The following is a 25,148-nucleotide window of genomic DNA, read 5'->3' on the forward strand; positions in this document are numbered from 1 at the left end:
CAACACGTGACAGTGGAGCCGAGCGGATACACGAGGGCTCATCTCCATTGCGGACAAACGGTCAAACTCGTTCATAAAAAATTAACCCGTAAAAACAAAGTTTTTCACTATAAATCCTTTCTATGCGTGGCGGCTAGAGTCCTCTCGTCCTCTGGCTTGAGATGGCTGCCACCTATGGGTCAGATGATTGCCTGCCACCATTAAGCAATTGGTAATTAAATATAATTTATTTTTTCCTAATAAGTGTAACATTTTGGAAAAAAAATTTCACGAACATTAATTGTCACGCACAACGAGTCTGTGTGCAAAATGTCAGCTCGATTGGATCACGGAAAGTGGGTTAAAAAACGACCGAAAGATTTGCACGGTCGTAAGCGCGCAAGCAAGCGAACTAAATATAAAGGATTAGAAATAGCTTCCGATACACGTTTTAATATTGCATTGTACGAATCAAGTGGTTTACAAAAATGAAGATGTCCATTGCATTTATTGAAAGTGTTAAGTTTTGAAATTGCCAAAATTATCTGTTGCACAACTCGGTCGAGTTGAAGTGGTGTCATGTTTACAGACCGTGGTCTGTGAGGGGATTTTCAAATTGTACGCTTCCCACTGGCCAAACTGTAACGAGACAATTCGCCCACAACACCGACAACGAAAAGTAAAGAAACACTTCATTGTCAGGTCGCTTGGAAGACTTTTGGCTCGTTTATCCAATTGGATGCTCATTCCTTGTGGCTTGTCACAAAAAGTGGTGGCGATTTGTCAAACTTGGGTCGGGTGCAATTTGTGTCTTGGCAGAAAAATGTGCCCCACTAGCAGAAGTGAGGACTGTGTAAGTAGTTGCCTCCTAATACCGGTTCGTATGATCGGTTTCATTTGAAATCTTGTGCTGATGCTTTGCTCCTGGGTCAGTTGAAATCAGTAGTTGGTCTCCTCCTGTGGTACCACCTCCATGAGTAACTGCAGCTCCTGAGTGATCCACTCTGTGGAGATGGAAACGATGCAAATTAATTATTGCAGTGAAGAGCCACGTCTTTGAAATTCATGCTTTTCCGGCTTACGCTATTTTTAAATCCTTTATATTAAGTTCGCTTGCTTGCTTAGGACCGTGCAAATCTTTCGGTCGTGTTTTAACCCACTTCCCGTGATCCAATCGAGCTGACATTTTGCACACAGACTCGTGCGTGACAATGCATTTTCGTGAAAAAAATGTTTCAAAATTTTACACTGTTTAGGGAAATTTTTTAAAATATTTAATTACCAATTGTTTAATGCTGCCAGACAATCATCTGACCCATAGGTGGCAGCCATCTCAAGCCAGAGGACGAGAGGACTCTAGCCGCCCCGATGCCACGCATATAAAGGATTTATAGTGAAAAAATTTGTTTTTACGGGTTTACTTGTTCAGTTTTCTCGTCGTTTATAGATTTGATTCAAAATGCACGAGAGAAACTCGCTGATTTACGATTCAAGACGGGTAGTGCTCCTGAGTTAACCTATCACCTCTTGCACCCCCGATCTCCACGCGCAGGTCAGAGTATTTCTGTATTGGCCCCCATTTAAGTGAATGCAAACTGAATAATTCATGAAAGTGTGCATATTTCATTCTTCAAAGCCCATTATATGAAATAAAATAACTAGATCATCTGTTAGAATACCCAGGGTGAGGATTATCCATGCTAATGAGAATAAAGAACAGATTCGCATGAGCGCAGGTTTATTTATTAAATTATCTGTCTCACATGGGCCTCTGTGTGTCAGGTGTGGGCCGTAGTTCAACACAACCAGGACCCGTATCGAACAGGGTCCTTGCCGATAACAAAGTTCAGCGTTGGAGTTCAGCAAACCTGACTTTTCTGATGAGGCACTGATTGTCGTGGAAACTTTTCAGAGTTTGCTCGCATTCAACCAATGCTGCTGAATAAATGCACTCCCAGAAGGCCATTGTGGCCGATGCAATGTGTACAAAAAGCTTAAGATTTTCGCGTTTAAGTGGAGAGAGATCTATGGAAAGTAGAGGCCGACTGATATTCGGTTTCGGCGCCGAAAGTTGGCAAATGGCCTGCATGGTTTCGGCCGAAAGTCAATGTTTAACTTTTGGTCTGGTTTTGGCCGAAACTAATATTGACTTTCGGTCGTCTTTCGTCAACCGAAGATCTATTTGTAGAATATAACGCTAGTGCTACGTCTATCACTGCCTATGGGCCGGTCAGTCGGCGCTAGGCAATCTTATGCGATAGGCTGCAAACACACACAGTCAGCAGCAGCAGCAGCTTGGGAGCGAGGTTACAGCCGCAACCATGGTCTGCTAATGTATATACGACTGAATGCGGAAAAACTTGTTTCTTAACTACAACATTCGTTGGTTTGGATATAATTACTAAGTAAGTAACACCTAAAGATTTGATATTTAGCGACTCTTACTGCAGGCTCTGAATGATTAGTTCTAGATTTATTTTTAATTAAAGTAGCATTGCATCATGACATATTTCATAAATCTTGTGTTCGGTAACTTCGGTTATATACCTTTCGGTTTCGGCCGAAAGTCAATTTTTAACTTTCGGTCTGAAATTCAGTTTCGATCGGCCTCTAATGGAAAGGAGGCGTATTGTTAACGTATTTATTTTGTTACTTATATTCTCCACACTGATGCTAATGAAGTTTGTTTTTGGTGGTTCATATGAGCACAGGTTAATGCACATTCAGAAGTAATTGTGTCGTTAAGTGAGTATAGGAAATAGATGTTAAAGGCTTAATGCGTTCAGATGGCATCGAAAGTTACTTTTTTCACTCAAAAAACGTACTTGATCATATTTAAATAATGGATGTTATAATACGTAAATATACATAAATATGATTTGGGTCTTTCTGTAAAGTCACGTAGATCGGTTCAAAGAAAATAGGTTAAAATACATTTATTTTTTACATATCTACGTGACTTTACCGAAAGACCCAGAGAATATGAATTCCTGCAGTCACGAAAGCTTTGAGTCAAGATACTCACTTTCAATTGAAAGAAAAATGGTAAATCAACGCATTAATTAATATTTACTGAACCTGTTAATGGCAAGTCGTTAACAGGGGAATGCTCGATAAGCGAACACATTGGGCTCTATAGAGGCCCGTCGTTAAGCGATTAATCGTTAACAGGGGTGCTCGTTAAGAGGGCTTCTACTCTACACTACTATACACTACACTATACACTACACGACTATACACCACTATTATATACGACTATACACTACACTACTATACACTACACTATACACTGCACTACACTATACACTACACTACTATACACTGCACTATACACTACACTACACGACTATACACCACTATTATATACGACTATACACTACACTACTATACACTACACTATACACTGCACTACACTATACACTACACTACTATACACTGCACTATACGCTACACTATACACTACACATTGGGCTCTATAGAGGCCCGTCGTTAAGCGACTAATTGTTAACAGGGGTGCTCGTTCAGAGGGCTTCTCCTCTGCACCACTATATACTATACACTACACCACTATACACTACACCACTATACACTACACTATACACTACACGACTATACACTACACTATACACTACACTACACCAATATACACTATAAACTACACAATGGGCTCGTCGTTAACAGGGTTGCTCGTTCAGAGAACTTCTCCTCTCCACCACGGCATCGTGGCATCAGCGTCTCGCGAGCTCCACGTGCCCCCCCCCCGCCCCCCCGCGGGGTCAGCACCGGCGCGGCGCCGGACGCGCTCCGGCCACGCGCTCCGTCCGCGTTCCGTGAGGCAGGCGGCGTAGACGGGCACGCCGCTCAGCGTGATGAGGGCGCCCATGCCCAGGTTGGCGGGGGACGAGTAGACGGAGCACGCGACGATGCCGAGGCAGCAGCACGAGAAGAGCGCTGGCACCGCCAGGGGCACCTTGGAGGCGAAGCGAGAGACGGCGCCCACGTGTCACTAAGTGGTGGTGGGCGGGTTACAGCAGCAGCAGCGGTAGCAGCAGCGGCAGCAGCGGCAGCGGCACCGGGCGTACAAGCTGGAGCGTGTGCGCTATTTCGTAACCTGTCAACCCCTTGTCAGTGTTCTTAGGTTTTTTCGGTAAAGTCACGTAAGTAAAATTTTTTTATTAATAAAAGTAAAATAAAAATAAAATAAAAATCACGACGTTTCGCAGGCAACACAAGTCTCCGTCATCAGGTGGGACCGTCACAGCTAGATTTGCTGTATCAAGTGCCCTACCTTATTGCAGAAAATGTCAGACCTTGTTGGTCATCCCCGTGCCATATGGGGCCGTCCATAAATGACGTCACGCGAGTTTGGACCATTTTTGACCCCCCCCCCCCCCCCACTCGTCACACGGCGTAACAAAAAGTCAGAGCCCCCCTTTAGATATGACGTCACAAAGCTCTGTCACCCCCCCCCCCCCCCAAAACCAGATTTCCATTTTGAAAATAAAACATGCTTCAAATCGCTTTAAACTATTGTCATTGTAGTGCGTGTTTAATTTGGCGCTGCACTCTGACGTTGTAGGAGAATACGTTTATTTAAAAGTCTATTTAATTAAGTAGAACGTGTTGTCGATATTTATTTAAAGTTGTGCATTTTGGTGTGACGTCACATTTCTCAAACCCCCCTCGTCACAAATGTCTGACCCCCCCCCCCTAGGTGCGTGACGTCATTTATGGACGGCCCCTTATACATCTCGACGTTCGTCCTACAAAGTCCCATCATCAAAAGGGAGAAACACAAACAAATAGATAACTATTATTTTTTTTGCCCGTATTGAAACGTCTGTACGCCGTTATTGCACCTGAAAACTCAATTTCCCCGTACAAGAATAACGGCGTTAACGCGCACGGCTTTGACAGGGATAGCTCTTTTGCATCGCGCGCGGCATGGATCGGAACCCTACGTGGCCCAACCTGAGCGGTCCGGCTCGCCCGGTACCTTGAAGGGGCGCGGAAGATCGGGCCGCCGTACTCGCTGGTACACGAGGCCGAGCGACACGAGGCCGACGAAGAACCATTGGGGGCCGCTGCAGTAGTTGATCAGCGCGTGCACGTCCCCCAGCCACATCAAGCAGAGCAGCAGTGGCAGCTGTTGGGATGATGGCGACCATAGATTCAGCTTGTAACGCGCCGTACAGAGAGCGAGAGAGGGGGGGGGGGGACTCGGAAGCGGGAGGAGCCACGGGCAGACGGGAAGGCAGCCACGCGGTGAGCCGGTGCCAAACATTGCCCGAGCTCTGCGGCCCTCTCGACAGGGTGCTTCAAAAAGATGTTAACACTTTTTATGGGACTATCGTGTTTTATGGAAATGATAATACACTGCAACGTGATAACAGATGTATGTCCATAGCTGCAAAAAGTCAGAGTCTCCACTCACCACTGGAACCTCATTTGCCAGTAAAAAATATGATAATTGGTTTTTACCCTTCTATCTGGCAACAAAACTGACAGCTTTTTTTTCACAAGGAGTCATGTTTGCATAGACCACAATACCTGCAGCCACAATGCAAACAAAAAACATAACTCTGATAATGTATGCACTGTCCTTGAAGTTGATTGGTCCACACCCGAGACAGCTTTCCTTAGAGCCTAGTCTCACATGGTGTTGGACCAGATGACGCCATCGTTGTCAATGCATGCCTGGAATCATACCTGGAATGCCTGGAATCTTCTTCTCCAGGTGGTCTCCAGAGCCCGGAGGCACATTTCTCGAGGTATTGTTGCAAATTCTCAGAAGTGTTCACACTTTTTTTGAAGCACCCTGGATATTAAGCGTTTACATGTGGGAGAAAACCGGAGCACCCAAAGATAACCCACGCGTCTCCAGGGGGAAACACGATATCCCATACAGATGGAACACATTGAGTGGAGTTCACACTTTCTGTACTCCCTTCTCCTGGCGAGCCAGGGTATGGCACCTCCTCGACAAAGGGGAGTTTCGCAACATATGTGCGTGATCCACTAACCATCGCTACCTCCAAAGTGCTGGATCGCAGTCCACGCATCGCTACTCTCCCAGCGGGACAGCAGATTGCACAACCGCACCTCACAGCCTGGAGTGACCGCCGCCTGCCTGGGATCCCAAACCTTCTCTCATCCACAAGTACTACTGTGCACAGGGTAACGTACAAATGGCCTCACGACTCGACCGCAAAGCAACGTCTTCACCGCCTGTGGCAAGACAAAGCTAGGGTAGCCTCGCCCTGGGGAATGGAACAAACACCAAATGTCCTCATCGAGTTGTTTTGATTGATTTCATTCTGGTCCTTTGTGTCTGACCAACGGGTTCATCGACAAATGCTCAGAGCTCCTGCAAGAAAGAGAGGTGAGCTCTGCATGCAGTTATGAGCTACCCGTCGGAGGCCGTTAGAGTGCGAGAAGGGCTGCGTGCAGAACGAGAGAGAGAGCGAGAGAGTGAGCGAGAGAGTGAGCGAGAGGTGGGGGTTTACATAAAGCAAAGTTATTTTTTTAAAAGATACGAAATGATGAACGAAGCAAAGTGCCGACGACACCGAGCATCTTCTTGTTTCCGCTGATCGTAAAAAAAGAGAGGTGGGGGGGGGTTCCTCTCCCAGTGCTGCGGCCGCTACACGCGCGATGACACCGCCGCGCTCGCGATGACACCGCCGCGCGCAAGATGACACCGCCGCGCTCGCGATGACACCACCGCGCTCGCGATGACACCGCCGCGCTCGCGATGACACCGCCGCGCGCAAGATGACACCGCCGCGCTCGCGATGACACCGCCGCGCTCGCGATGACACCGCCGCGCGCAAGATGACACCGCCGCGCTCGCGATGACACCGCCGCGCTCGCGATGACACCGCCGCGCGCAAGATGACACCGCCGCGCTCGCGATGACACCGCCGCGCTCGCGATGACACTGCTACGCGCACGATGACACCGCCACGCGCACGATGACACCGCCACGCGCACGCCGACGCCGCGGGACGAGCGGCAGCGCCGCCGCCACTCGGCGTTGAGGCTCACCAGCAGCAGCATGGCCGGGCAGGGGGTCCGCCTCCTCACGTGGATCATGCTGAAGATGCTCGGCCAGTGGCGCTGCCGCGACGCCACCATAAACAGCCTGCAACGGCGGGGAGGGTGGCGTTCCGTTGGCGTGCGCCAGCTCGCGATCCGAGCCTTCGCCTACCCACGACATCGGCGTCGTCGTTCCCTTGGATCGTAATTTTGTTCCCGACCTTCGACTGCCGCGGTGGCAGAAGCTTACAGCTCGCGCGACGCAATGGGGCGAGACGCCAGAACGAGCTGGTCAAGGCGGTCCGTCAAGGGAGCCTCGAACTTTGTCGCGGGGTTTGACTGCGCTCCTGACATAGTGTGTGGTGAGACTCAGCGAGGCTTTCCCGGTGACACACGTGTAATCGTAATAAAAATAGTAATAATAATTAGGCGAGAAAAAATATTTTGCCCGTCAGAGGAACGTGGAATTGTCTCTCATACGAACGTGGAACGCCGCGTTGCGTGGTGTTTTCACGTGTGCACGTCTCACCTGGGTGATGTAAAATACGAGCCCATGCTGCCGCCCAGGCAGGACAGGGCCACGCAGAGGGGTACGATCGTAGAGAACGCATTGCCCAGGGTGTTTTCGGCGAATGTCTGCAAATGTCGGGATTTGGGTTACCGTCGAGAGCGTCGCGGGCACGACACCGACGGCGTTGCGCGTTGTGCGCTCAGGGCCACGACGTGGGGGGCAGGCAGCTGTCTCCACGCGAGAGAGGACATCGTCGACTCGGGTGAGGACATCCAAGGGGGCTTCATCGAGGAACCGGACAGCGCTGGCAGTGGCTTCACCGTAGTTTACTCTCACGGAGACCCACAGACTCAGCTCCCCGTAGATTCACATAGAGACCCAATGACTCGTACAGAGACCCACAGATTAATCTCCCCGTAGATTCACATAGAGACCCAAGGACTCGTACAGAAACCCACAGACTCAGCTCCCCGTAGATTCACATAGAGACCCAAGGACTCGTACAGAGACCCACAGACTCAGCTTCCCGTAGATTCACATAGAGACCCAAGGACTCGTACAGAGACCCACAGATTAATCTCCCCGTAGATTCACATAGAGACCCAAGGACTCGTACAGAGACCCACAGATTCAGCTCCCCGTATATTCACATAGATACCCAAGGACTCGTACAGAGACCCACAGATTCATCTCCCCGTAGATTCACAGAGACCCAAGGACTCGTACAGAGACCCACAGACTCAGCTCCCCGTAGATTCACATAGAGACCCAAGGACTCGTACAGAGACCCACAGATTCATCTCCCCGTAGATTCAAATAGTTCCACAGACTCGCACTGAGACCCACAGACGCAGCTTCCCACAGATTCGCATAGAGGCCCACGCACTCGTAAACAGACCCCGCGAAGAAACTGGAATGCGTTGGCTCACTAAGATTCCTTGGGGAACTGGTCTGGTGGAACCCAGCGATGGTGCAGCAGCATCACCACCATGCTGTTGTCTTGCGTCCCAGTTACCGGATCAATTAGCTCACCAGTACACGTCACCCGAGACGGGGATGATTGCTTCCTCAACTGGGATCCGCGGAGCGCCGCTGACCGCCGCCGCCACCACCGACGCTCGCGGAATCCACGTGGAGACGAAGCTCGCGCGCTCACCTGGGCCACGGCAGCGGAGCCGAGGATCTGCGACGGGGTGAGCACGGCGCAGTAGGCGGCGTTGGCGAGGAGGTAGGTGACGGTCACGATGGCCAGCGAGGCGCAGATCACCACCGGGATCGTGCTGCGCCGGGGGTGGTGCAGGGGTTCGTGTCTCAGCATCAGGAGCGTCGCCCCGGCCCCACTCACCCACCCACTCACCAAATCACTCACCCACTCACCAACTCACCAACCCACTCACCCACTCACTCACCCACTTACCAAATCACTCAGCCACTCACCAACCCACTCACTCACCCACTCACCAAATCATCAGCCACTCACTCACCCACTCACTCACTCACCACTCACCCACCCACTCACCAAATCACCAAATCACCCACTCACCAACTCACCCACTCACCAAATCACTCACCCACTCACCAAATCACTCACCCACTCACCAAATCACTCACCCACTCACTCACCACTCACTCACCCACCAAATCACTCACTCAACTCACCAACCCACTCACCCACTCACTCACCCACCCACTCACCAAATCACTCACCCACTCACCAACTCACTCACTCACCCACTCACCCACTCACTCACCCACTCACTCACCACTCACTCACCCACCAAATCACTCACTCAACTCACCAACCCACTCACACACTCAGCAAATCACTCACCCACCCACTCACCAAATCACTCACCCACTCACCAACTCACCCACTCACCAAATCACTCAGCCACTCACTCACCCACTCACTCACCACTCACTCACCCACCAAATCACTCACTCAACTCACCAACCCACTCACACACTCAGCAAATCACTCACCCACTCACTCACCACTCACTCACTCACTCACCCACTCACCCACTCACTCACCCACCCACTCACCAAATCACCAAATCACTCACTCAACTCACCAACCCACTCACCAACCCACTCACCCAACTCACCAACCCACTCACCCACTCACCAACTCACCCACTCAGCCAATCACTCACCCACTCACTCACTCACCAAATCACTCACCCACTCACCAACTCACCAAATCACCCACCCACTCACTCATCCACCCACTCACTCATCCACACACTCACCCAGTCACTGACCAACCCGCCCACTCACCAACCCACTCAAACACCCACCCCCTAACCCACTCACTGCCTTCAAATGTATGTTTGGGGCAGTACGAATTTCAGTGGTCCACGATGTGGTGTTTGTGCCCGCACTCGCACACAGGAGAGAGTCTTTGATTTTCCACGTGTGCACCAGGTGATAAAAGTAGTGTACACGCGATACGGCGTAAAATATTAAAACTATACTCTTTGGTTCTTTCGGTAAAGTCACGTAGGTGGACACAATAATAGATCAAGACGTTTCTATCGCCACACAAGCAATCGTCCTCTGAGGATCTATTATTTTTTATTATGTTTTCTACCTACGTGACTTTACCGAAAAAACAAAGAGTATGGATCCCTGCAGTCACGAAAGCTTCAAATCAAGATTAAAACAACTATTGTATGAATATTTCCAAAGAATATGTCAGCGAGATGAATGGTAACTACGGTATTCAACGTCAAGCAAAGATAAGTGTAACTTTGGCTTCAGGACACAAGATAGAATCAGAAGACTCCATCTCAGACTTGTTCAACTAAAACCCACGAGGAGACTCAATCTGGCTTTTCTCTTGCTGCTGCTGGCGCTGCTGCTGTTACTGCTGCTGCAGCTACTGACGCTGCTGCTGCTGCTACTGCTACTTCTGCAGCTACTGCTGCTGCAGCTACTGACGCTGCTGCTACTGCTGCAGCTACTGATGCTGCTGCTGCTACTGATGTTGCTGCTACTGCTGCTGCTACTGCTGCTGGCGCTGCTGCTGCAGATACTGACGCTGCTGCTACTACTGCTACTGCTGCAGCTACTGACGCTGCTGCTGCAGCTACTGACGCTACTGCTACTACTGCTGCAGATACTGACGCTGCTGCTACTGCTGCAGCTACTGACGCTGCAGCTACTGCTGCTACTGCTGCAGCTACTGACGCTGCTGCTGCAGCTACTGACGCTGCTGCTACTGCTGCTGCTACTGACGCTGCTGCTACTGACGCTGCTGCTGCTACTACTGCTGCTACTGCTGCAGCTACTGACGCTGCTGCTACTGACGCTGCTGCTGCTACTGCTGCAGCTACTGACGCTGCTGCTACTGTTGCTGGCGCTGCTGCTGCTACTGCTGCAGCTACTGACGCTGCTGCTGCTACTGCTGCAGCTACTGACGCTGCTGCTACTGTTGCTGGCGCTGCTGCTACTGCTGCTGCAGCTACTGACACTGTTGCTGGCGCTGCTACTGCTGCAGCTGAAACTGCCATCCTACTCGCAGCCGGACGATGGCTATGAGTTTAAAACCCAGATGAGAGAGAGGGTTGGGGGGCGTCAACTCAGGCAATCACGACGCCACTGTGGTAAACAAAACAAGAGGCACTTCTTGGGAAGTGATCGCTGCGCACGCTGATGCCCATCACGGGAATGGAGCTGAATATCGGGCAGCAGAGGAGACAGCGGAGACAGCGGAGCCGCGTGCAGAGGTCGCAACCGGGTACCCGATACCCGTACCCTACCCGATAGCCGGCTACCCGTACCCGGGTACGGGTAAGGAATCAAAACCCGTTTGCGACCTCTGGCCGCGTGTCTCTGCGTTACCGTTCTGGGCGCTTCACCTCCTCCGTGACGGCGTTGAGAGACGCCCTGCACAACACAAGGGCAAAGAAGAAAGTGATCCAGTGGACTTGGCTTGTGAGCATCGCTCCAGAAATATCAGCCCCCTACAGATTATCCAACCCCCCACTTCACCCCACGCATCCCAAAGACTATCGGCTTTTAGCGCAATGCATGTCCACAAAACAAACTGCTGAAGTGCGGTGATTGAGTTCAACACGGGTGACATCACTGGAGACGCTAAAAGGTGAATTTGTGGTATTACAGTAAAACCGTCGCTATTCACGAGTTCTGGATTTGCGAATTTCGCATATTGGCGAGTCACTAGATGCATACTAATTCCCTATTCGCGACCCGCGGCAAGATTGGGCACGTCGTCTCGCCAGTACGGGGTCGTCCATAAATGACGTCACGCGATTTTTGACGATTTTTGACCCCCCCCCCCTTAGTCACACGGCGTCAATAAAAGTCAGACCCCCCTCAAATATGACCCCCCCCCAAAAAAAAAAACATGCTCAAATCGCTTTAAACTATTGTCATTGTAGTGCGTATTTAATGTGGCGCTGCACTCTGATGTTGTAGGAGAAAACATTTATTAAAAAGTATATTTAACTAAACAGAACGTGTTGTCTATATTTATTTAAAGTTGCGCATTTTGATGTGACGTCACATTTCTCAACTCCCCCCCCCCCTCGTCACACATCGTCACAAATGTCTCACCCCCCCCCCTAAGTGCGTGACGTCATTTATGGACGACCCCTACTCCCGTGTACTGTGAATAGGTTTACTACCTTACAGCTCCTCTAAACTCGCTAATTGTGCATTTTTACTTAATACGTACTTGCTTATAATAACAGGGGTTTTCCCCTTTTTTCTGGCAACACAACTGAAACCTTTTTTTACGAAGATTCACGTGTGCATTAACCACAATACTTGCAGTCGAGTGCAAACAAAAAACATACTATGATAATATATTGATTGGTCCACACCAAGGGACGGCTTTTCAGTTTTGTTGCCAGAAAAAAGGGGAAAAAGCCTATTATTACATTTTGGTACTGGCAAAGGAGGTCTAAATGACGTACTTGCTTGTTAATTTCCCCTAAACATGGCTCGCAAGCGTCCAATGAGAGAGTAAATTGCGTCTGCACTTTCCTCTCTCATTTTTGTTACAAATGTGACGACGATATCAACTCGTAACGCGGTGTTCGCTCCCAGCTCTCGTAAGGAGAGGACGATGCCCTAGGCTGGGAGGAGTCACAGGCGAGCAGAAAGTCAGCCACGCGTTGATCCAGTGCCAGGAATCGCCCGAGCTCTGCATTCCATTACACATGAAGGTGCTATCGGTGTTGATACGCGTGAGAGAAAACAGTAAACCTGGGAAAACTCGTAACTGGTGGGAGTCCACATTTTTGCTCTAATGCCTTCTCCTGGCGAGCCAGGATATAAACCTCCTCCTCAACCCCCACGGGAAGGGGAGTTCTCGCAACGTTTCGTGCGGTGATCCATCAACCCTCGCTGCTGCTGCCTGCACAGCGCTGGATCACAGACAGCGGCCACGTGCAGCGCAGCGACCAGGCTACGATAACAACGGTAACAGACTCTTTGTTTTTTCGGTAAAGTCACGTAGGTGTGAAAACAAAATGAAAAAAAATAAAACAACTAAATTAAATCATGACGTTTCGGAAGCAACACAAGCATCCGTCATCGGGTGTGACTGCTCCAGCAAAATTACTGTTGCTGGAGCAGTCACGAAAACTTCAAATCTAGAGCGCTAACAGAGCTCATCTCTCGTTGAAGCGACGGATCCAGCCTTGGTCCCCCTCGAGTCTTCTTAAGAAAGCGGTGAAGTCACGAAGTCAGGGTTTACTCTGAACCGTCAGCACGCCACCAGGGTGATGGTAACAGCGCCGCATACTGCGGCCTCGACTCGCGCACTGCGTCGTGCCGAGCCGAGCGTCGTGAGCCGGTGCGAGGCTCACGCACCACCCCGAGTAGGCGAACATCCCCGAGTAAAACGCCAGCGGCAGACTCCCCGGGCGGCTGTCTGCGGTGTCGAAGGCGTTCTCGAAATATTCTGTCCGCCCTGCGGGGAAGTCGGAAGGCTCTCACGTCGCACGCATTAGACACAGCAACGGGAAATGCAAAGCGTCACACAATCAGACGTTTCAATCGATGCTCTGCCCCAGTGCTGCGTCGGTATCGTCTCCCAGTGGTGGTGGTGCTGCACACCGCCATTCATTGGTGCTGCCGCTCCACGGATGTCTCCGTCTCTGCCGCGCACTCAATGCGGTCGTGGACATCCACGAATCTGTCACCCTGCGCCCCACAACTTCTTCGTTTTCACACTGTTTACCCACAGACCATGAACACATTACTAAGCGCGTCTGAAGCACATTAGCTCCGATAGAGCGTGATGGAGTTAGACTTCACGGCTGTAAAGTGCTCGCAGTATTCGCAGTGTGGTGGCGGCCTCAATGGCTTTCCTACGCCGTGCGTAAACACTCATTCGTGGCGTTGGCTAAACAAACCAATATAGGACCACAGAACTTGGGCAATTGTTGACGCCGAAATTTTTCGATTTAAAGCTTTCGTGACTGCAGTGATTCATCTTCTTGGTTCTTTCGGTAAAGTCACGTAGAAGGAAAATAATAAAATAATAAAATAAAATTTTCACGACATTTTGGCTACAACGCAAGCAGCCGTCCTCGGGTGAAGAACAGGTCTGCGGGAAAGACAGCGTCTGAATGAACACCACCAAGCTTGGCAGCGTATATTTAAGCTGTGTTAGAGGGGGAAGGGCGCTTTCACAAAGGAATTTGCATATCAACAGATGAATTAAGCATAAATATGCATACATATGCTAAATCTGTTGATATGCAAATCCATTTGTCAAGGCGCCCTTCGTCCTCTAACACAGCTTAAATATACGCTGCCAAGCTTGGTGGTGTTCATTCAGACGCTGTCTTTCCGACAGACCTGTTCTTCACCTGTTGACGCCGGTTTTGGCTGCCTTTCCTATCGCCTGTGTGTGGCTTTTGGCGTCTCTACAACAGACACCGTGCACGTTAGAAATTCTGCAGCATCAATCTAGATCTTAAGTTTTCGTGACTGCAGGGATTCATACGTAGGTATAAAATAAAAAATAAAAATAAAAACAGAATCAAAATAAATCAAATCACGACGTGCTTCCGAAACGGCGTGATTTGATTTATTTTGATTCTGTTTTTTATTTAAATTTATTTATTTTTATTTTATACCAACGTGACTTTACCGAAAAAACTAAAGAGTATTCTGCAACATCGTTTTGAAATTAAATTTGCACGAACGACGCCGCTCTTATAAACGCACATTTTCATTGTTATTCTTAAGCAGCCGACAGAGGGGATATTCGAAGAGGGGAACATTTTCCACCTGCTCCATAACGCACGTGGACTGTTGCTATTGTTGCTGCCTGGAGAAGGAATAGCCCCACGGAGAGGCACGGGGCAGCATTGCCTCCTTGGCAAGGGCGACCGCTGTCGAGGTCTGCTGACCACGAAAAGAGAGGGCCTCGGGAGAGAGAGTTCGTGTCGTGTTGCTGTTCCTCTTCCGTTGAAGGGACTCACACTAGACTGGGTTTGCTGTTCGGTCGGTCCATAGTTTGGGTTGCATGGCCACGGCCGCTCGGCTGTGGCTTGTCTGTATCTCTGTGGGTCTCTACGTATCTCTGAGTCTCTGCGTGTCTCTATGTATCTCTGAGTCTCTGCGTGTCTCTATGTATCTCTGAGTCTCTGTGGGTCTCTATGTATCTCTGAGTCTCTGCGTGTCTCTACGTATTTCTGAGTCTCTGCATGTCTTTATGGATCTCTGAGTCTCTGTGGGTCTCTATGTATCTTTGAATCTCTGCGTGTCTCTATGTATCTCTGAGTCTCTGCGTGTCTTTATGGATCTCTGAGTCTCTGCGTGTCTCTATGTATCTCTGAGTCTCTGCGTGTCTCTATGTATCTCTGAGTCTCTGCGTGTCTCTATGTATCTCTGAGTCTCTGTGGGTCTCTATGTATCTCTGAGTCTCTGCGTGTCTCTATGTATCTCTGAGTCTCTGCGTGTCTCTATGTATCTCTGAGTCTCTGCGTGTCTCTATGTATCTCTGAGTCTCTGCGTGTCTCTATGTATCTCTGAGTCTCTGCGTGTCTCTATGTATCTCTGAGTCTCTGCGTGTCTTTATGGATCTCTGAGTCTCTGTGGGTCTCTATGTATCTCTGAGTCTCTGTGGGTCTCTATGTATCTCTGAGTCTCTGCGTGTCTCTATGTATCTCTGAGTCTCTGCGTGTCTCTATGTATCTCTGAGTCTCTGCGTGTCTCTATGTATCTCTGAGTCTCTGCGTGTCTCTATGTATCTCTGAGTCTCTGCGTGTCTCTATGTATCTCTGAGTCTCTGCGTGTCTCTATGTATCTCTGAGTCTCTGCGTGTCTCTATGTATCTCTGAGTATCTGCGTGTCTCTATGTATCTCTGAGTCTCTGCGTGTCTCTATGTATCTCTGAGTCTCTGCGTGTCTCTATGTATATCTGAGTCTCTGCGTGTCTCTATGTATCTCTGAGTCTCTGCGTGTCTCTATGTATCTCTGAGTCTCTGTGGGTCTCTATGTATCTCTGAGTCTCTGCGTGTCTTTATTGATCTCTGAGTCTCTGTGGGTCTCTATGTATCTCTGAGTCTCTGCGTGTCTTTATGGATCTCTGAGTCTCTGTGGGTCTCTATGTATCTCTGAGTCTCTGCGTGTCTCTATGGATCTCTGAGTCTCTATGGGTCTCTATGTATCTCTGAGTCTCTGTGGGTCTCTATGAATCTCTGAGTCTCTGCGTGTCTCTATGTATCTCTGAGTCTCTGCGTGTCTCTATGTATATCTGAGTCTCTGCGTGTCTCTATGGATCTCTGAGTCTCTATGGGTCTCTATGTATCTCTGAGTCTCTGTGGGTCTCTATGTATCTCTGAGTCTCTGCGTGTCTCTATGTATCTCTGAGTCTCTGCGTGTCTCTATGTATATCTGAGTCTCTGCGTGTCTCTATGTATCTCTATGGATTAACTGTGTGGTTCCGTAGTTTGGGCTGCATGGCCAGTTGCACAACTGTGACTTGCGTCTTTCGTTTTCTATACGTGAAGGAGACGTGTGCATCGTGCCTGGCAATGTTTCGATGCGATTGATAGCTCACTGTGGGACAAAAAAACATTTTTTTTGTTTCTGGCTAGTAAGTGGTATTTCGTAATTGCTTATGCCTCAAAAGTACAGAAAATGGCTGTTATTCCCAACAAACTTTGCTTTTGTGATCAGGACATTGATATTTTGAAATGTACATATTTTCAATGAGAAAACGGGCGAATTTGTGTCATTCCTTCACATAAAGTCCTGGTCACAAAAGCAAGGTTTGTGGGGAATCATGGCCATTTTCTATACTTTTGAGGCATAAGCAATTAGAAAATAACACTTACTACCCAGGAACAAAAATCGTGTTACATCGTGTTATAAGTTGCACGAACAGCGCCTTCGAGGAGCAATGCCAAAGCCAGGGGGAGGTGCAATAATGTTGGGGTCTTGAACGAGATGTTCATTCCTGGGCGTCCTCCTGCTCCCGCTCCGTTCGCCCAGCAGCAGAAGCAGCAGCAGCGTTCCTGACGGACCCCGGGGGGGTGAGGGTGAGGTTCTAGGGGGCGAACGTGCGACGGTGGACTTCACCCGGAGAGGAGGCGAGGACTCACCGCGCGCCACGTGAGCGACTCCCACGCCGATGATGCTGGCCAGGGCGGCCAGCTTGCTGACCGAAAGGCACGACTGGACGCGCAGCGACAGCGTTGAGCTCCACGTGTTGACAAACACCACGAACGCTGCCGGTGCACGGGGAGGGCGCGCACGTGCCGCATGGCACGCGATTTAAAGAGCCGCGGCGGTCTAGAGCATTTAATACACGCGAACAGTAATCACGCTCTGCGCGTGGCTTAAACGGTACGTGGTGGTAGGAAATCCGTGACTTTTGTGTGTGTCGACTCGACAAAGATTACGACCCCGCTGCCGAGTTTAGCGGTTCAACGTAAATCCGGCCTGCGCGCCTTGATGTGTGCAGAGTCTGCTTTGTGTGAACGGGGCACGGAACCCACAAATCACGCAGCAGAAGCAGCAACCCTTGCCATCTGTAGACACGTTGTGGCCACTTGGGGCTTTGTTCAGAAACTATTTTTTTATATAAATATCCAGATCCATCGGGGAGCTGCCGTGGTGTGACACAACACCTGTCAATCCCTTATTATTATTATTACAGACCAATTAAGACCTTATTGGTCACCCCGTGCCCTTATAAATCTCAACGTGCATCCTTACAAAGTCCCATCACAAGGGAGAAACACAAACAAAGAGACAAAATAAATGCTGCCCGTATTGAAACGGCTGTTCGCCGTATGGACCTGAAAACTCAATTTCCCCCGTACAAGAATACGGGGTGAACCGTGTGGGTCGACAACTGTTGTGTAACAGCACGGAGAGCGTGCGTCGGTGTTCGGGAGCTGGTTCTGCTCGTGTGCTGCCCGCTAGAATAATGGGGGGGTGGGGGGGGGAGGTTCGTGCAAACTGCAGATCGTAGAATTCGTAGCGGGCGCGGCAACCACGGCCAGAAAACCGTCAGTCAACGATTGCCCAAACTCGGTGGCCCCTAACGTTGGCGTGTTCCTACCACACCCCAAGGACTCACAGATGGAGACCATCGCGAGGAGCTTGACGGCGACTCGGGGCACGGCGCAAGGCGAGTACAGCGCCTCCAGCGAGTACTGCCCCATCGACAGGAACACCACGGCCATGATCGACGGCCTGCGGGAGACGGGCGAGGGTCACGTTTCTGCGCACGTTACCGACGCGCGGCAGCGAGAACACAACGATGTCTGGCCCTGTGTGTAGTAACGTCAGGTGGGTAGCACCAAGGGTGAAATATGAGCAAGAATGCGTTACGTGTGCGCTTGTTTTTTCTTCTAATGCGTTCTGTTTTCGTGATTTGCCCAGCGAGAGGAGTAGAGGCGTGGGGTGCACGCGCCGCTGGCCCCCTGCAGCCCCCCATCTCCTGTGCCCCCGCCCCGCGGCCCCCTCCTGCTCGGCGACAAACTCCGTGGCTTCAAGATCGACCGTGGTTCCTATGTGGACGAAACCCCAGCTCTACGCTTCCATTGACTCCACAGGCTCGCCCTCATGCCCCCCACCCCACCCCACCCACCCCTTGCCTTCACGAAGTTCTCGGGTTTCGATTGGACCGCGGTGGAGGGAACCTCTGAGCTAAAAAAAATCGACTAAGAAGACGAAAGATTGCACGCAACCCGTTGGGCAGGTGCGGTAGAATTGCAGCACCTGACGATGATGAACTCAACCCACAGGAAGAGGAAGGCGGGGAGCGTCCCGAGGGTTTCTCTCAAGTAGATGTAGTGGCTCCCGGACTGGCGGATCGTCGTGCCCAGCTCCGCGTACGAAAGGGCACCTGCGAAACATCGCGGACGGCTCGCTCGTGATCGGCGCGCCAGAGATCGCGCGCCGCTCGCGAAACCTCAGTGAGCCTTTGATGAAAAGTGGGGGGCAGGGCTGTCGTCCATAGCGGGGTGCGGGGTCCGGGGCAAATCCCACCATGTGCCCCCCCTATCTTCAAACTAAACCGGAAGAATTACAACCGAAATCGTGACATCAAAGCACGGGGCCCCCCAAAGCACGGGGCCCGGGGTGGTCGCCACAATTCGCCATGTACCCGAGGGACGGCTCTGGTGGGAGGAATAATTTTCACTTTTACACCATCAATGTAATTGATGGTGTTAAAGTCTATAACGAGAATGGCAATAAAATGCGCTTTATTTACCCAGGCAAAGTTTCGCTAAATTTCAAGACCTGTTTCAGGAGGGCCCTGCATCATTCAATGAGTGTTTGGCAGAGGTGGGACAAAGTCATTGTTATGCAAGTCCAAGTCGAGTCTGAAGTCATCAAATTCATGACTCGAGTCTGACTCGAGTCCAAGTCACATGACTCGAGTCCACACCTCAGAGGTGGGACAAAGTCATTGTTATGCAAGTCCAAGTCGAGTCTGAAGTCATCAAATTCATGACTCGAGTCTGACTCGAGTCCAAGTCACATGACTCGAGTCCACACCTCAGAGGTGGGACAAAGTCATTGTTATGCAAGTCCAAGTCGAGTCTGAAGTCATCAAATTCATGACTCGAGTCTGACTCGAGTCCAAGTCACATGACTCGAGTCCACACCTCTGGTGTTTGGCATCACGTGGCAGGGATCCGAGCCGGAGAAACCCACCACAAGCGCACGCGCGGGGGACTTACCGTCACTGCGGAACAAGTTTGTAACTGCAGCTAAGCCCGAGCAGTCTGCAAATACTTACCAGGCTCAAACCGGGCTTAGCTTCTGAGATCTAAGATCGGCCACATTCCATGTGGTTTGGTTTAAAATAAAACAAGGCAACATCTCCGACTGAACAACTTGGGTCTGGATATTGACACATTGTATAGAATGCACATATTTACTCCTGTAAACAGCATTGGTTTGGGCGGGACATGTGGCAGCGCTCACATAGGGTACAGGAGTATAATATTGATTCTAGATTTGAAGCTTTCGTGACTGCAAGGATTCATATTCTTAGGTTTTTTCGGTAAAGTCACGTAGGTAAAACATCAAAATTAATAAAAATAAAATAAAATAAAGATCACGACGTTTCGGAGGTTTGACTCAGGCAATCTGAGAATCGGAATCTGTGTAGCAGGAATTGATTTGTGTAGAGACCTCGCACGAGTGTTGAACTTGATCACAATCCACGGCACAGTCGTGCTGAGAGATCCGAGGCTCACTGAAACAATCTGCCACGGTTAGGTCTGCAGTGTAGAAGCGGGCCACCTTTAGCCCACGCCGTACAGACAACGCCTTTAGTCACTTACGGCAGCGTGTTGTGACCCGTCCAACAAAGGCTACTGGGTCGCCCGACGGTCTACGTTGGTCAGAGCCATCCTCGACCTCCACACGGTCTCAACGCTGCCAAGTGAGCGCATCGGTGATTCTACGTAATTATGTTGAGCTCTGTTGAGTATCGTTCTGTTGCTTAGAGAGGTGGCGTTGCCGCTGAATGTTGGGAGGGTTGTCACCTGTCCGGTGTAGTACATATGGTTTTTGTTGACTTGTTTAACAAAAAAAATCCTCTCCCAGGTGCCAAACAAACCCTCAAAAACACGTTAGACACCGTGCACAGAGCTCTGTGGATTGTGAGAATGTGAGTCATGGGACAGGAGTTGGTCCGGGTATGTACAGTATGAAAACAAGAATTGGTTTTACCCTATCTGGCAATAAAACAGGTGTTAAGATGTTCAAACACCAAATATATACCTTTTGCAAGGATTTGTGGGTCAGGGCTAATGTTCGGTACGGTTTAACGCGAAGGCTTTCGCGACCAATATCTATGATACAGGTTTTTTTTGCGTTAGATCGCGTAAATATATAAATGTGTCGTTAAACCCGCCACCACCCGACACAGCCAATTAGTAAGGGTTGTCACGTAAACAGAACGTGGCCAATTCGTTACTAGTGTAGTGGGTCCCACGGAGGCAGACACTTGTAACCTGGAGGCAACACGTGTATTATACACCCCAACAGGGTATCTACATTAACTACATATACACTCGGGATAACTAATTATGTGGTAACTACCACGGAGCTCGACCTCAACAAGGCCACTATATAAACGGGTCAGGTCAGTAAAGTACTGCCTGACCCACGACATCGAGTGTGACGACCGAAGCCTGAAGAACGTAGCACGGCGCGTTGATTCCCAAAGACAGCCCAGAACGCTCCCGGGACCTCCCCTTTATCCTCCTGGGCGTGGCCTCGCTCCGCCCTCGGCCACTCCCCCTTCGGGATCTTCCCAGAAGGTTCTGGAAAAGTCACGTAGAAGGGAAGTAATAAAATAATACAAATACAACATAATAAAATAATTCTCACGACGTTTCGGCCACAACGCAAGCAGCCGTCTTCAGGTGGAGAACAGGTCTGTCAAGTAGACAGAGTGTGGATGTGACTGTCTACTTGACAGACCTGTTCTCCACCTGAAGATGGCTGCTTGCATTGTGGCCGAAACGTCGTGAGAATTATTTTATTATGTTTTATTTTATTATTTTTTCCCTTACTTCCCTTCTACGTGACTTTACCGAAAGAACCAAGAAGATGAATCCCTGCAGTCACGAAAGCTTTAAATCGAAATTTAAGGTTCTGGAACTTTACATAACATATCCCCTCTGTCCCCTTCTGGCCCCCGTCCTTATCCTCTGCTGGTCACGTGCCCTCTTGGGTTCACCCAGACTGTCCCGTGCGCCATACGCACTCTGGTGACAGAGAGAGGCTCTAAGACGCACAGTTACACCAGTATATCTCCGCGCTAACGCCATAGTGACTCAATATACGTCACTACACTAGTACAGCACACTGGTGTGTTGGAGAGCCAAGCCACAACATTTACAATCTGAGTACGACGTTTCGCCAGTAATTACAACTAGCTGCATCAGGCGACAGCCACACATCTGTATTATCGTATTATCCACTCTTGTCTCTCTACCGGCCTCATGGGAGGACATCTTCACAATTATGGCTATCGCCTGATGAAGCTGGTCATAATCACCAGCGAAACGTCAGACTCGAATTGTAAATGGGGCTTTGCTCTCCAACACACCGGTGTGCTGTACTAGTACGTTCTGTTTAGGGGCCGTCCATAAACGACGTCACGCGATTTTTGACGATTTTTGACCCCCTCGTCACACGGCATCACAAAAAGTCAGACCCCCACTCAAATATGACGTCACAAAGCTCTGCCCCCCCAAAATAAAACATGCTTCAAATCGCTTTAAACTATTGTCAGTGTAGAACGTGTTGTCTATATTTATTTAAAGTTGCGCATTTTGATATGACGTCACATTTCTCACCCCCCCCCCTCGTCACAAATGTCTGACCCCCCCCCCCCCCTTAGGTGCGTGACGTCATTTATGTACGGCCCCTTACGTGACAACCCTTACTAATTGGCTGTGTGAGGTGGCGGCGGGTTTAACGACACATTGATATTTACACGAACCAACCCAATAAACCTGTACCATGGGGGGCCGGCCGGCCGGGGGGGGGGGGGGGCTATGTACGATTCTAGATTTGAAGCTTTCATATTCTTAGGTTTTTTCGGTAAAGTCACGTAGGTAAAATATTAAAATTGGAAAGATGTGATTAACCATGCAACAAAGATTTAACTACACTTATTTGGCCAATCTTATTTGACAGACAACTATTACAGGTTTACCATGTTCAGTTGTTTTCTCCTTGTCACAGGTTGAGTCACAAACCGTACCTCTCCATAACAAAGGCTCACCCTCTTAAGATTCCAAAGAACACAGGATGAGATGTTACTATCCTTTGTGCAAGCACTTCCAAGAGTTCATGAACAGTGAGCCTGGTGAAATTTGGGGAGCGCATCGTCAGTAGTGACCATTTGGTTCCTAGGGTGTTTCGGCCTTTCATACTATACACCCTCCCCAAAGGCGGCCAGCGACAGGGTGATCAATCCTACGCTTGCGTCCCATTCCCAATTAGTCATAGGAGTTGCCTTGTTGTTGGTAGCCAACATCCCATGGGACTATGCATGGCAGGGGCGTCCTCCTCCCTGAGTCAAGCATTGTTGACTGCATACCTCCTGGCCCTCTCACTTTGGGGCCCAGCTGGGGTCTTTCCTCTTCATCCAGAGCCACTGACTGCTGCCTTCTGCCGCCTCCGATACAGCTTTGATTGCCGAACGCTGGCTCTGGCCCTTAATTCCCAGGTCTCTAAGCAGTCTGGTTAAGTACAGTGTGCTGTACTTGCCCCTTCCCCCCTCTCCAACCATTATATAAACGGAGTGGTAGCTCCTGCAATCTCTCAATTAATTGATACAGCTGTCGTGGCTGTGGCGGTTCCACCTGAAGACGGAAGCTTGTGTTGTCTCCGAAACGTCGTGATTTTTATTTTATTTTTATTTTATTTTACTTTTATTAATTTTAATGTTTTACCTACGTGACTTTACCGAAAAAACCTAAGGCTATGTACGGTGTTTGTTGACTGACCAAGCAGGGAGAGGAAGCCGCAGGCCAGCCACACGAGCAGCGCCCACCCGACGGAGCCCGCGTGGCGCAGCACGCCGGACGGGGAGATGAAGATGCCGCTGCCGATGATCATCCCGACTTGCATGAAGATGCCGTAGAGGAAGCCAATGGTGCGGTCGAGCCTCACCGGCGAGGCCTCCTCCGCGTGTCGCTGTGGCTTCATCGCCGCTCTCGTCCGGCGCGACGCGCGCGTGCCGAGTTACGCGCGCGACGTGCTGCTGATGCTGCTGCTGATGATGCTGATGATGATGCTGCTGCTGATGCTGCTGCTGATTATGCTGCTGATGATGCTGCTGCTGATGATGATGCTGGTGCCGCTGATGATGCTGGTGCCGCTGATGATGCTGCTGATGCTGCTGCTGATGATGCTGCTGCTGCGTTGGCAGTGGTGCACAAGCACGTGACAATAAAAGCTCTGGGCACATTCTTCATCAACACTGTGGGCTTAAAAGGATAAAACAAATATATATACAAGTCACTTTTTGGGCAATGGCCCTTAAATAGCGCGTAGCTAACCTGGTCAAAACCGATGCATTGAGCATAGAGAGTGAGCGTATTTATTGTGCGACCTACATTAACGTTGAGCGCAAACAGATGAACAAGGAAAAGCGTCGCGTTTTCAGATGGTACAGACGAGGCATTGAGCCCGTGGTGGCAGAGGCGTAGCTGGGGGGGGGGGGGGGGCAGGGGGGTACATATGTCCCCGGGCGCCAAGGTAAAGGGGCGCCAAAATGAGGCTTACAGCGTTACATTATAACTTATTGCGGCGGGCGCGGCAGCGCGAAACTACTGCACAAATCTACACCTCAACCTAAAAGTTGATATATCCCGCCACACACAGCCTACATGTCATGTAATTACATTTTGGTATGTGATTAAACGGGGGGGGGGGGCGCCAATTTTATAGTTCGTCCCCGGGCGCAAAATATCCTAGCTTCGCCACTGCGTGTGGGTACCTTCGATTAGCGCGGGTGGCGACGTACGGTGCGAAAGAAGGTCAACATACATACATGCAAGTACACGTGGCAGCGCAGTAACGAGGTGCTGGAGTCTTAGTCCAAGCGGTACGTTCAGAGCCGAATCAGCAAAGAGACCGGTACTGCCGTCGTGTGAGAGAGAAAAAAACTACGACTTTCGGAGAGCTCTCGGCGTTATTCCACGAGGCGGATTATATATTGCGTGTTTGCGTAGCGTATTTATAAACGCAGAAGCGATGTGTTGTTAAAGATTAAATTGTCCCATACAGAAGGCCGGCCGATTTACCACGAAATCCCCCCCTCTCCCTCCACTGACTCGACAGGGTCGTCATGCTCTGATACCCCGAACACAAATGCTGTCGCCTTCACAGTACCATGGTGTTTTATTAGCCATTCGCCGCTACCATCCCGCATTCCGACTTCTCCACCCATAACTAATGTTTGTGTGAGCGTGACAATCTCCGTGTTTCTAAAGTATAAATTTATATGCCCAGAGGCCAGGGCCCACCAAAAGATTTGCCGCAGCTTTTCCAATGAAAGAACAAATTTGTACCGAAAGTGTGCAGGCATCAACCATTCTTTATAACTCACATGGCACGTTTTGATAAAAAAAAAATTAGG

General features: G+C 49.9%; 1 protein-coding gene and 1 long non-coding RNA gene across 2 annotated transcripts; one reads left to right on the forward strand and one right to left on the reverse strand.

Moving 5' to 3' along the window:
* Positions 1-73: 73 nt before the first annotated feature.
* LOC133339907 (cystine/glutamate transporter-like) lies at positions 74-23,713 on the reverse strand. The gene is made up of 12 exons (XM_061548028.1): positions 23,512-23,713; positions 18,749-18,875; positions 18,105-18,220; positions 17,122-17,247; positions 13,373-13,472; positions 11,375-11,419; positions 8,685-8,808; positions 7,547-7,653; positions 7,027-7,123; positions 4,976-5,125; positions 3,763-3,949; positions 74-983 (listed from the first exon to the last, which is right to left on the reverse strand). The coding sequence occupies exons 1-12, from the start codon at positions 23,711-23,713 to the stop codon at positions 919-921; spliced, it is 1,446 nt and encodes a 481-aa protein (XP_061404012.1). The 3' UTR covers positions 74-918.
* LOC133339916 (uncharacterized) lies at positions 17,014-23,629 on the forward strand. Its single transcript, XR_009754798.1, has 3 exons — positions 17,014-17,131; positions 18,098-18,316; positions 23,519-23,629. It is a non-coding gene; the product is annotated as an uncharacterized LOC133339916 (long non-coding RNA).
* Positions 23,714-25,148: the final 1,435 nt, after the last annotated feature.

This window comes from Lethenteron reissneri, chromosome 9 (assembly GCF_015708825.2).
Source record: "Lethenteron reissneri isolate LAM-NWPU_2019-01 chromosome 9, ASM1570882v1, whole genome shotgun sequence".
NCBI lineage: Eukaryota > Metazoa > Chordata > Hyperoartia > Petromyzontiformes > Petromyzontidae > Lethenteron > Lethenteron reissneri.